The sequence below is a fragment of the Dysidea avara genome, chromosome 9 (assembly GCF_963678975.1).
Source record: "Dysidea avara chromosome 9, odDysAvar1.4, whole genome shotgun sequence".
Lineage (NCBI taxonomy): Eukaryota > Metazoa > Porifera > Demospongiae > Dictyoceratida > Dysideidae > Dysidea > Dysidea avara.
Window position 1 is genome coordinate 23451658 of NC_089280.1, and position 12223 is coordinate 23463880.

General features: G+C 36.2%; 1 protein-coding gene across 1 annotated transcript in view; it reads left to right on the forward strand.

The window, feature by feature from the left end:
• LOC136266731 (von Willebrand factor D and EGF domain-containing protein-like) overlaps nucleotides 1-12223 on the forward strand; it is a 40360-nt gene that overhangs the window by 13143 nt on the left and 14994 nt on the right. Inside the window, exons 5-7 of the mRNA XM_066061754.1 lie at nucleotides 4312-4407; nucleotides 4469-4564; nucleotides 5272-5367. Coding sequence (XP_065917826.1) covers nucleotides 4312-4407; nucleotides 4469-4564; nucleotides 5272-5367 — 288 coding nt within the window. The remainder of the gene's footprint in view (nucleotides 1-4311; nucleotides 4408-4468; nucleotides 4565-5271; nucleotides 5368-12223) is intronic.

Genomic DNA, 12223 nt, shown 5'->3' on the forward strand with positions numbered 1-12223 from the left:
GTGGAGAGATTAACTATAGAAGCAAGTCACCCTGTAGAGAGATCAGCTAGAAACAAGTGACTGTAGAGAGCTCAACTACATTTCAAGTCACCCTGCAGAGAGTTCAGCGACAAGCAAAGAGAATTCAGCTACAGTTTAGTTATGTAACAAGTCATACCATATCAATTACCTATGTGATAATCATGTTTAAATATACAAATATTTAATCAGTCACAAAGCTATATACACAAATGATTCTTTATCTTGTTCAATAATTCCTGTATTAAAAAAAGTTAAAAGAGAGCCCCACACAAACCAGTCTACAGCTCGATTTGTGGCTTGCAATACAGAAAGAAGTGATATCTAAGCCAAAACAGCCAAGCTGTAAAAAAAAGGGTGCAGCCCCGAAAAAGACCAGGGTGAAAAAAGTTGTGGAATCCAAAGTAGCAGCCAAGAAATGGCTGTGATGGTAGGTTAATGATAAACTTTTAAATAACAATCAGGTGAATTTCAGCACAAAATCCACCTGCCCAGGCTGAATTTTCATTATTAAAATTTTTGTCATTAACCTACCATTACAGCCATTTCTTGGCTGCCACTTTTGATTTCACAAGTTTTTCACCCTGGTCCTTTGGGGGTTGCACCCTCTTTTACAGTTTGGCTGTTTTTGGTTTAATACAGTATATACTAATTCATTTTATTATTTTTTAAACAGCCAGCTTTTTTGGGCATGCACCTAGTTTAGTGAATTGTTTTCGTAAAAGTGTGTGTGTATTAGGCCTGTGCCTAATATGCCGGCATAATTTTGAGAATAATAGGTCACCAATTTTGTGAGAATAATTCCGGAATAATAGGATGGTTACGGGAATAATTTTAGAATTATCGGACGTCCACAGGCCGAATAATCTATGGAATCAAGGGGCGTGTCAATTCTTGATTAGCTAGAAGAAAGTACTAAACTTCTAAGAATGATATAAAGCTGACAGGAGTGCTGGCTGAAAGGAGCTGAAAAATCTCTAAAAGATCGATATACTCTAATAGAACGCTCAAATACTCTAATAAAGCAGTCAGCTCGTTTCATGTTAACAATCTGCAGACAGTATCAGGGATTTAACTGCATGATTATCTGCAATTCTGAAACCTGTACTCTTATACCAGTGTATCTTCTTTAAGTCTTTCAACAAACATATTGATATCATTATCCACTAAACTTAGCTTGTACTGTAGCTATAGCTACAGCTTTAATACACTGATAATCAAAAACTCTTTTTTTATACTCCTGATAACTATTTTACGTCTGTTGTAATGGCTATAACTATTATGTGTAAGGTGAAATACTTCATTTATGGCTAGCTATTATTAATTCTGGCAATACTACTTATATCAACATCTTGAGAATTAAGTGACTATAGCTACAGAAACTACGTGAGCATTATTATGGAATAATAGGGTAGATAAAAGAATTAAAAAAGAATAATAGGAGAAAATTTTGGGAAATTCTGGAAAGAATAATAGGTAAAATTTTGAGCATATTAGGCTCAGGCCTAGTGTGTATATACTGTACCTATCTACCTATGTTTGTCTGTACGCACCCATGTGAGCAAAATTGCTAAATAATGGTAAAAACAGCTTTTACGTAAGAAGTAAAAGCAAAATGAAGTCTGTATTAAACTTCTGCACAGGTAAACTTTGCTCTAAGGTGGTTTCTTTTCAGCGATCTGAAATACGGGTGTGGAATTACCTTCCCTTTGGGGTTTTACAGGCATTTAACCACTGAAATACAATGATGCAGGCCTCGTAGATTACTAGGAATAGCCTATACCTTTGAGTTGAAAAGGGACATATCCCTTACGTATGCAAACAAAAATGAAGAGCAGCTTTGAAGCTTTGTCGAGAGAATTTGTGAAAAAAACATGTGATAGTCAAACTATAAAAGAGTTTAGAAGATATTTCTGTACGTAATATGTTGGTAAAAGTGGTTTGTGTAACAAGCACTTCCTTAGCAGTGCATAGCAATGTAATTAAAAGAATTATGAAAATTTTATGAATTACAAAATACGAGAATTACACTAATTTAATTTATTTATGTATTATTGCACAACCAAAAACCCTATTGGTTATAACAGTAAAAGTAGTAATACATACTGTAGTTGGTTAATTCCAGTTGAGTTAGCTAGCTGTATGGTGCCTGGTTTTTAGAAGTGGCACAACATCAACTTGTTCTACAGCATGTATATAGCTATGATATACATGTGTGACTCAGTGACTGTTCTACTACTGTACATGACTGTTGTATTAGGGTGACTGCTTTATTAGAGTATCTCGGGAGAACCTCTGGCCTACATGTTATTTCAAAGAGCATGGTCGTCATACCTTGTTTTCACAATGCTACCAGCAAGAGACATTTTCAATGCGATCGATTGAGTGTACATTATTATACAAAACTGTTTCCTAGCAACTTGTTTGGATGTCCTAACTACAGTGCACTTCCTGGCCTTCATGTGTAAGAGTTTCCCACATGTGTACTCTATGTAGGTGGTGGCTTGCAATTGAGTGTAAAGATACTATTAAAACAGTTTTCATGACTTATGATGCTCTTGAAACATGTTTCAGTTTCATGAAATTTGACATACTGCAGGAGAATACATGTCCTTCATTCCTTTTCTCTTCTAGTAGTGCAAATTTGTCAATTTACAGATAGCACATGAATGCCTTTATGTATTAGATGCACATAACTAATTAAATAACTAAACAGGAATTGCTCATATTTACACCATATGCATGCCTCTTGCAGTCAAAATGCAAAGATTGATTGTAGACACACTTTGTGCACTGTTCACCAAACGTCTTGGAGGATCACATTTCCAGTAATGTATTTACCAATGCATATACATTACTTACATCCTTATTGAAGCATTCAAGTGTTCAGGTCATCCCATCCTCAATGGTAACATTTCAAACAATTTCATAAAAGTGTCAAGCTCACTTGAGTCATTAAGTTGTTAAGTTTAATGGTATCCTGTACTATTTATACATGTATATATGTAGCTTTGTGTATCAAGACACATGGTAGTGTGTCATGCAGTCAAGAAAGCCGGCACACCACACCGTGAGTATATTAACAGGAAGAAAGAAAACAGCTTTTTCACGTGTGCATAGCTCCAAGGCCCCTTCTCCAAAGCACACAATTTTTGCATTACCACTGCATGCCACACAGCAAATTTGATTAAATTTACATCAGCCATTTGCAGGATATGAGCGTTCAAAGGTTTGTTTTAATTTCTTCATTTTTTTTCTTCTTATGCCATACAGGGGCTTTGATTTTTCTTTTCGAACACTTTGCAAAAATTGCTATAAAATGCAAACCTGTAACTCGACTGCCTCGATCTTTAGCACAAATGAAGAGCATGTAATGGTGGATTCATGTATCATGCTTGGAATCTGAGGAATATCCAAGGAGTTATGTGCATTTATTCACATAAAAAATATCTAACCTCTGTCTGTATGGTTACAGGGTAAACTGAGTATAGGAATAACTTGAAAATTGGTGTGTAGATAGGCTGATCATCGTAGCAGTGCCTTTTGATAGTTTGAATAGCAATAGAATTACAGCAACAAAGTTATAAAGCAAAATGTAAAATCATGGGATTGAGATACTCTAATAGAGCAGTCACCACGAGGTAAAAAAACGTACAGAAAATGTCGAAAAAAGCATTACCAGAGTTCGAACTAGGGACGTCCATACCTAACACCTGCATCCTTAACCACTGAACCACTGCTACCTTGGCTGATCACCTCATTTAATTTCTGCTTCATAAATGAAATTTCTGGTTGAAATGTGCTCATAATCAAACATTTGTAATTCTACAGATCTACTGTACCAACAGAAGTATTAGATTGTTCTAGAACATTCTATGTATGTTCTATTAGAAGTCCTCAAAAAATGTGCACTCTATTAGAGTATTACAGTAATATTGAATTAAATCATGCAATGAAATACATTTATAAGTCTGTCTTCAATAATCATCATTGTGTCTGCATAGAAATGAAGAAAATGTGATTAAATACAAACCTCAAAGTCAGCAATAGGCTGGTTTTGGGGCCTTATAAAGTACAAAAAGAAGTAAAATCCACACAAAACAACACAGGCATTAGTAAAATTTTTTAGCATTAACATCATTGCAGCTATTTCTTGGCTGCAGCCTTTGATTTCACAACTTTTTCACCCAGGCTTTTTAAGGCCACACCATTTTTTCACAGCTTGGTTGTTTTTGTGTGTATATTACTGTATATACTGTACAGCTAATGAATTAGCATATATGTTCCTTTAAGCTATCTGCTCTGATGGTTGTCTGAATGAAGGAACATGCAATTCACCAGAAGTATGTACATGTACTCCAGGATGGACTGGTAACAATTGTGAGCAAGGTGAATGCAAGTAACAAAGTACGTATACAACTTACTGCTCTGCATAATATGTTCCTTTAAGCTATCTGCTCTGATGGTTGTCTGAATGGAGGAACATGCAATTCACCAGAAGTATGTGCATGTACTCCAGGATGGATTGGTAACAATTGCGAGCAAGGTGAATGCAAGTAACAATATATGTGACCCAGTCTGAGAAAACCGGTCTTATCACCCATGTCAGCAGATTTGATTTTTCACCCAGGACACAAAGCTACATGAATAAACTATCTAATTCCATAATCAAAATCAGCTAGACTTGAGTGGTCTGGTTTTGCTGGCTGCTTTTCCCAAGCCCAGTGGCAATCCGTACATGCGGTGTGGGTCCTTAATGAAGCTCTGGTCAGCCTGGGGATGACTGTATGTGCATGGCTGTACAGCTCTGTGGTATTGAATAATTACGTCTGCTGTGAATTTCCTTTTATTTTAGCTAATTTTGAGACCTCAATGGCCCACAAAATGGTCTAATTCATCCGTACGCCTTCCTTTTCAATTTCTGAACACCATCTTGCCTGCTTCCTGGCCCCCCGCCTCCCACCCTTTTGCAGCTCACCTGATACAGTCAACCTCAGTTTAAAAACTATCTAAAGTGGCGGGAAACTTAGTAGTTGGCTACTTGCACAGTGGATGCTGTGGAAGGTAATGAATTGGTGTAAAACATGTGAAAATTTGGTACGCATAGCTTCAACCATTGGCGAGCTACAACACACCAAATACTTAAAACCGGCATTTCTCGATGCTTTTAAATAGGCGATAAGCCTGGTTTTCCCAGACTGGGTCACATAATATGTATACAACTTACTGCTCTGCATAATATGTTCCTTTAAGCTATCTGCTCTGATAGTTGTCTGAATGGAGGAACATGCAATTCACCAGAAGTATGTACATGTACTCCAGGATGGACTGGTAACAATTGTGAGCAAGGTGAATGCAAGTAACAAAATATGTATACAACTTACTGCTCTGCATAATCTGTTCCTTTAAGCTATCTGCTTTGATGGTTGTCTGAATGGAGGAACATGCAATTCACCAGAAGTATGTACATGTACTCCAGGATGGATTGGTAACAATTGTGAGCAAGGTGACAATATATGTATGTAACTTACTGCTCTGCCACACACTGTTCACCTCCTCTTTGCAAGCATGCAGTGAAGGCACCAATTTTGAAAAATTTAAGTATACATTTTGCATGCACGTATATAAAACTATGGTAGCTTATGCATTTTATTTCAGAATTTGACATTGACGAGTGTGCTGACTCCAATGGAGGATGCCAACATAATTGTACTAACACAATTGGTAGTTACCATTGTTCATGTGCTGCTGGACATGATCTCAATGATGATCATCGTAGTTGTTCAAGAGCTGGTTAGTCACCATAATTTTTTAGGCAATATAATAAGTGCTTGTTTGTTATTTCTGCACAACTATACTTACAGAAGCTTCTACCAGTTCAGAGGTAATGCAATGGATAGTGCATGTGTTGTGTGCAGATGTATGTAGCTAGCTTTATGTATACATGTATATGTTTGTATGCACATACTGGATGTGCTGCATGCATGTATGCAGACGCATGCACGTATGTATGTATGTATAGTGCAACCGGGCATGTACTTCCAAAAAGTTAAATTTCATGTTTCTGGTTATAACTTGAGACATACACCACACATCTTAATTCTGTTTTTTGCACATGGTTATACTCATGTATCTGTATATATTTGTACAAAGGTTACCATGGCAACAGCCACAATTATCTTGCAAATGGTATATTTATGGTTTTGGTTTTTTCGTATCTAGTTTTATACACTTTTGAGTTTTTCAATAATTTTCTAGTAGATGAAAGGTCTCATCAAGCCCGACAGTTTGTAGTGCTAGATTTAAAAAAAATGTTTTAAAAGTAAGTTATGGTGATTTTTACGATTTTCATAGGGTTTCGAAAAAATGTATCTAGTTTCACATACTTCAAAATTTTTACATATACTCATTATTTTCTGAAAGGAGATAGACATGCCTAAAATTTCTAGCTGGGGTTTTGTAAATTTCTTTTTAGTTTTTGTTTTATGACATCGTAAAGTCAAATTACTGATTTTTCTGTGAAATTTGTTGAAAACCACAATTTATAAAAGTACGCTCTGAGACACTGCAAATATGTATAACTACAAAAAAGCAAAAAAATATGAAGTACTAATGAGCAAAGCAACACATGAAAGGATAAAAACATTATAGAATGTATCTAGTGGCATATAGAAATAAATGCGAGGGCGAGGAAGTAAAATAAGTTTGGAGGTTTATGCCCGGTTGCACTATATGTATGTATGTATGTGCACGTATGTATGTATGCACATATGTATGTATGCACGTATGTATGTATTTATGTGTGTATGTATGTATGTATGTATGTACATGCATATGTACTTACGTACGTATGTACTTATGTATGTGATATGCATGAATGATAATAATTATTTATACATAGAGTGAAAACAGTAGTCTACCACTTCCTGCTATAATTGCCATTGCAGTTGGTGAGTATATATAAACATACTGATATAGCCATGGTTTGTAATGTTATTTGCATTAGTTGGAGTGGTGGCATTGGCTTTAATAGTAACAGTAAGAATTCTAGTAGTCCGAAGAAGACACACAAGGAATGCGCAAAGAGAAGAAGTAGTAGGGCTTCCTAGTCGAGATACACTAGAAAACTTTGAAAATGGTGGTGATCAAAATCATAACTCATTAGTACCACAAAATGAAACTAAATTAATGCATTAGAACATGGCGTATTTCAGAGTTTTTACTGTTGTTTCATAAAACTTAACACTGTTTGAATTATGTAATTCTTTACTGCAAGGTGTGTATGAACCATTTGCTTCTCCACACATGTGAATTTGTACATTGAAAAAATCACAATAACATGATGACATTTATGCTTAACGTAGCACTTACATACCTGGCAAGTACAAGTAACTGTGTTACAGGAACATAGACATAATTATCATGAAACTCCTTCTGAAATGTAGGTTAAGCACATGCAAGGTGTTCTAATAGAGCAGTCAATATACTCTGTAATAGAACATTCATTTATTTTGTCATAAATAGCTGTAAGATGTCTAAAACCTGTTAATACAAGATTGATTAGCAAATTAAATGTATTATAGGGAAGAAAGGAACAATATTATGATGATGGGAAATTTATTTATATTAATACAATATCAAAGAGTCTTACACTTACAAATTCCCCTCAAAATCTTCTCTAAGCATCATAAGTGAAAGTAGTATGCCACTTACGTCTGAATGCAGTGTACATACTTACCAGGAAAAACATTGGCAAATTTGAGGAGAGGCAAAAGGGGGTTGACCCTAAAATCTATTGCTCTTCTCCCCTACTCTGGATTTTTGGATAACATCACACCAAACACAAAATTAATAAGGAATTTTTATTCACACTCTATATTGAAGCGCAGAAATACAATGAGTAAATTAAATCTAATCCAAAACAGCCAAGCTGTAAAAAAAGTGTGCGGCCCTCAGAAAGGCTATGGTGAAAAAAGATGTGAAATCCAAGGTGGCGGCCAAGAAATGGCTGTGATGGTAGGTTAATGGTAAAAATTTTAATAATGACAATTCAGGTATATTTTGTGAAGCGGCACAAAAATTCACCTGAATTGTCGTTATTAAAATTTTTACCATTAACCTACCATCACAGCCATTTCTTGGCTGCCACCTTGGATTTCACATCTTTTTTCACCATAGCCTTTCTGAGGGCCACACACTTTTTTTACAGCTTGGCTGTTTTGGATTAGATTTCATTTCTTTTTGTATTTGTATACCCCAAAGCCGGCCTATAGCCAGCTTTGGGACTTTTTTAACCTAAGTTTTTTTTCTTTACTACAGGAAGAAGAAAAGATGAAGTAGATGTACTTTAAATATTTTATCAGTAAATGTACAAATTATATATATAATACATATGTGACCGGATTTGCGAAAAGGGGCCTTCCACACACATCCAATTTGCCAACTTTGACAATTGATAACTTCAGATTGGAAAGAGCTATTGCCTTGAAATTTGGGCAGTGGTGATTTCTTTGCAGCTGAACTCTCTACAAGGTAATTTCTTCTAGCTGATCTCTCTACAGGGAGATTTGTTTGTAGCTGAACTATCTACAAGGTAACTTCTTCTAACTGATCTTTCTACAGGGAGATTTGTTTGTAGCTGAACTATGTACAAGGTAACTTCTTCTAGCTGATCTCTCTACAGGGTGATTTGTTCGTAGCTGAATTCTGTACAGGTGATTTGTTTGCAGCTGAGCTCTTTACAAAATGGTTTCTTTGTAGCTGAACTCTCTACAAGGTAACTTCTTCTAACTGATCTTTCTACAGGGCAATTTGTTTGTGGCAGAATTTTATACAGGGTGATTTCTTTGCAGCTGAACTCTCTACATGGTGGTTTCTTTGTAGCTGAACTCTCTACAAGGTAATTTCTTCTAGCTGATCTCTCTACAGGGAGGTCTGTTTGTAGCTGAACTCTCTAAAAGGTAACTTTTTCTAACTGATCTTTCTACAGGGCAATTTGTTTGTGGCAGAATTTTATACAGGGTGATTTCTTTGCAGCTGAACTCTCTACATGGTGGTTTCTTTGTAGCTGAACTCTCTACAAGGTAATTTCTTCTAGCTGATCTCTCTACAGGGAGGTCTGTTTGTAGCTGAACTATCTACAAGGTAACTTCTTCTAACTGATCTTTCTACAGGGCAATTTGTTTGTGGCAGAATTTTATACAGGGTGATTTCTTTGCAGCTGAACTCTCTACATGGTGGTTTCTTTGTAGCTGAACTCTCTACAAAGTAATTTCTTCTAGCTGATCTCTCTACAGGGTGATTTGGTTGTAGCTGAATTCTGTACAGGTGATTTGTTTGCAGCTGAGCACTTTACAGAATGGTTTCTTTGTAGCTGAACTCTCTACAAGGTAACTTCTTCTATAACTGATCTTTCTACAGGGCAATTTGTTCGTGGCTGCATTTTCTACAGGGTGATTTGTTTGCAGCTGAACTCTCTACATGGTGGTTTCTTTGTAGCTGAACTCTCTGCAAGGTAACTTCTTCTATTGATTTCTCCACAGGGCGATTTGTTTGTAGCTGAACTCTCTACATGGTGGTTTCTTTGTAGCTGAACTCTACAAGGTGATTTTTTCTGGTTGAACTATCACTTTCCATAGTTGCATGAACTCCCTACAAGGTAACTTCTTCTAGCTGATCTCTCTACAGGGTGACTTGTGTGTAGCTGATCTCTATACAGGTTTCTTATTTCTAGCTGATCTCTTGAATTCTCTTCAGGGTGACTGCTCTATTAGGATGACTGCTCTATTAGAGTATCTCGATCTCGCACTTGCTGCACCAAGTTGGATTTCATGTTATAACTCCGTGGCTTTAAGTCTGATTCTTCTACACCATTGATGAGCCTTTCTAAGATGATTACTCCATCTGTACAACGATTTTCAAAGCATTACCCCAAGCAGTTTATCTGGTAGGCGTGGCAAGCAGTCGTTTTTTTTATTAGCTAATCTCGATTGCGTAATTGTTACATACTGTTGGTTTTTTCGTTGTATCTTCCTGTTTTTTAGCTCGATTTCTTTCAAACCACAAAAGGTTTGAGGTTCAATAGTTAACCTATTCACCCACCGATTTCCAGCGTCTTCCCATACGCGGTTTACCCTGTAGGCGTGACAACATATTGGTGTTATTTTTCGTGAATAATCGCTCATAACTCTTTGCCTGTTTATCGTATTCCAGCCAAAGTTGGTACCGAGATGCGCCTTTATATCCCCCTTCTGTGTGCCAAATTTCAAGGCAATCGGATATGGCGGTCGAGTTTTATAGCAGTTTTTGTAAGTGTGCGACAAGAAAAAGAAAAATAAGAAGAAACTGAGCCAATTTTTGAAGTCGCATATCTCGGGAACGCGCGAAGCGATTTCGCTCAAATTTGGAATGTGGAGTGCTGCAGTTGGAGGGAATGTCCACAGCAAAAATCGTCTTGTTTCATCAAGGAAGCACAGAGCTACGGAGGTGCGAAAATTGCGTTTTCTTTCTTCCTGTCAATATACTCACAGGTGTTACGCGCCGGCTTCTTGGGCCGCACGACACACTACCGTGTGTCTTGATAGAAAACAACAAAAAATTATAGCTTCACCATACATTACACAAAAAACAGAAGGCATTGTGGGCAAAGGAGTTAGGGATACTCTACAGAACAGTTATATACTCTAATACAACATTCAGTTCATTATAAATTTTTTGGTGATATTGTCTTTTTACTGAGCATGAACAACCATCAAAAGTTGAAGTTATACTGGGGTTTTCAAGTCCGTTGTCCTATGTATTTTGGCACATGCGCTTAGCAGTGCGAAAGAAATGGCAGATTCAAGTGAGATCAGGTAACTGTGTGTGCCCTATTATGATGGATGATTGTAAATGTGGTAAAACTATTACTCACTGTGTTGTTGTGACTCCTTTATCACCAGTGAATGGCCCTTCGGTTAGTAGGTTTTTAGTGCATGCGCAATTATAATAGGACAACGGACTTGAAAACCCCGGTATTCAGAAAACTGATTCCCCAAGTTAAGACAGCACAAACTGCCCTTAGATTTAATTATAGGATGAGTATTTTTCTCAATAGGTGTCCAACTCAGTAATTCTACTTGTGCTATACTTCTTTCTTATTGTCATAGAAAAGGGGAGACTTGATAGAAGTTTATAAGATATGCATACAATCATTATAATGTTGACTTTCAGAGCCATTTTACTTAAAAGCCATCACCACAAATAGAAGCCACTGCCTTAAATTTTTAAAGCCAAGAGCCAGAGTATCAGTTAGACAGAACTTCTAAAACTATCATGTAATGATCACTGAAATGCTCTACCAATCTGCAAACTCAACACCCACAATAATTCTGATAAGCCCAGGACAATTGTTGGCTAGGATATAAATATTGTGAAAGGCCTCAGGCTTAAATGTGCAAACATCACATGTTAATGATATTATATTCTAAAATCAAGTTGAATTCTGTTTTTTTTTCACACATTTTACAATGGTTATCTCTTTATTTGGATATTGTGATTTATATAATATACAATGGATGAAGTGAAGGGATATACATTGATTACCTTATAGGTGAAACATGTCCAGTTAATGGAGCATTAAATAAACACTGTCAAACCCTACTCTAACTAAATTTCTTTAAGTTAAAGTATGTGTCTGTATATGCATGATGCATCTACTAATAGGCTAGATATGTAGTACAGGTGCTTTACTGTGAGAAGGGAGTGTGGTATTTTACACTGCAGAAATATGATGTTCTTGACAATTTAAGTACTGTAATTTGCTTTATGTTCGTGCAAAAATTTTCGTGTAAAAATATTTTACATGAATGACTGCTCTATTAGAGTAGTTCGATCTTGTATAAAAATTTTCGTGCAAGAAATTTATGTACAAATTTTGCATATGAAAATTATTTTACAACGACAAAAAAAGCAAATTACGGTATGAAATTATGCCCATCAGTACATGTCCTAGCTATAATTGTTATGATTGTGCAAGGGTTAATGCTTAACCGTTTCAGTTTTTAGTTTCATGTGGAGCTGTTTCAAGTTTCACCAGAAATATGTTGTATAAATAAACAGTGGAATTTCAATAATTATATAGAATGTAAGTCAGGCTTCACCTATTATGAGACATGATTGTGGTGATATTGGTAAATGTATTGGGACTCACCACCTGGCTTACAGC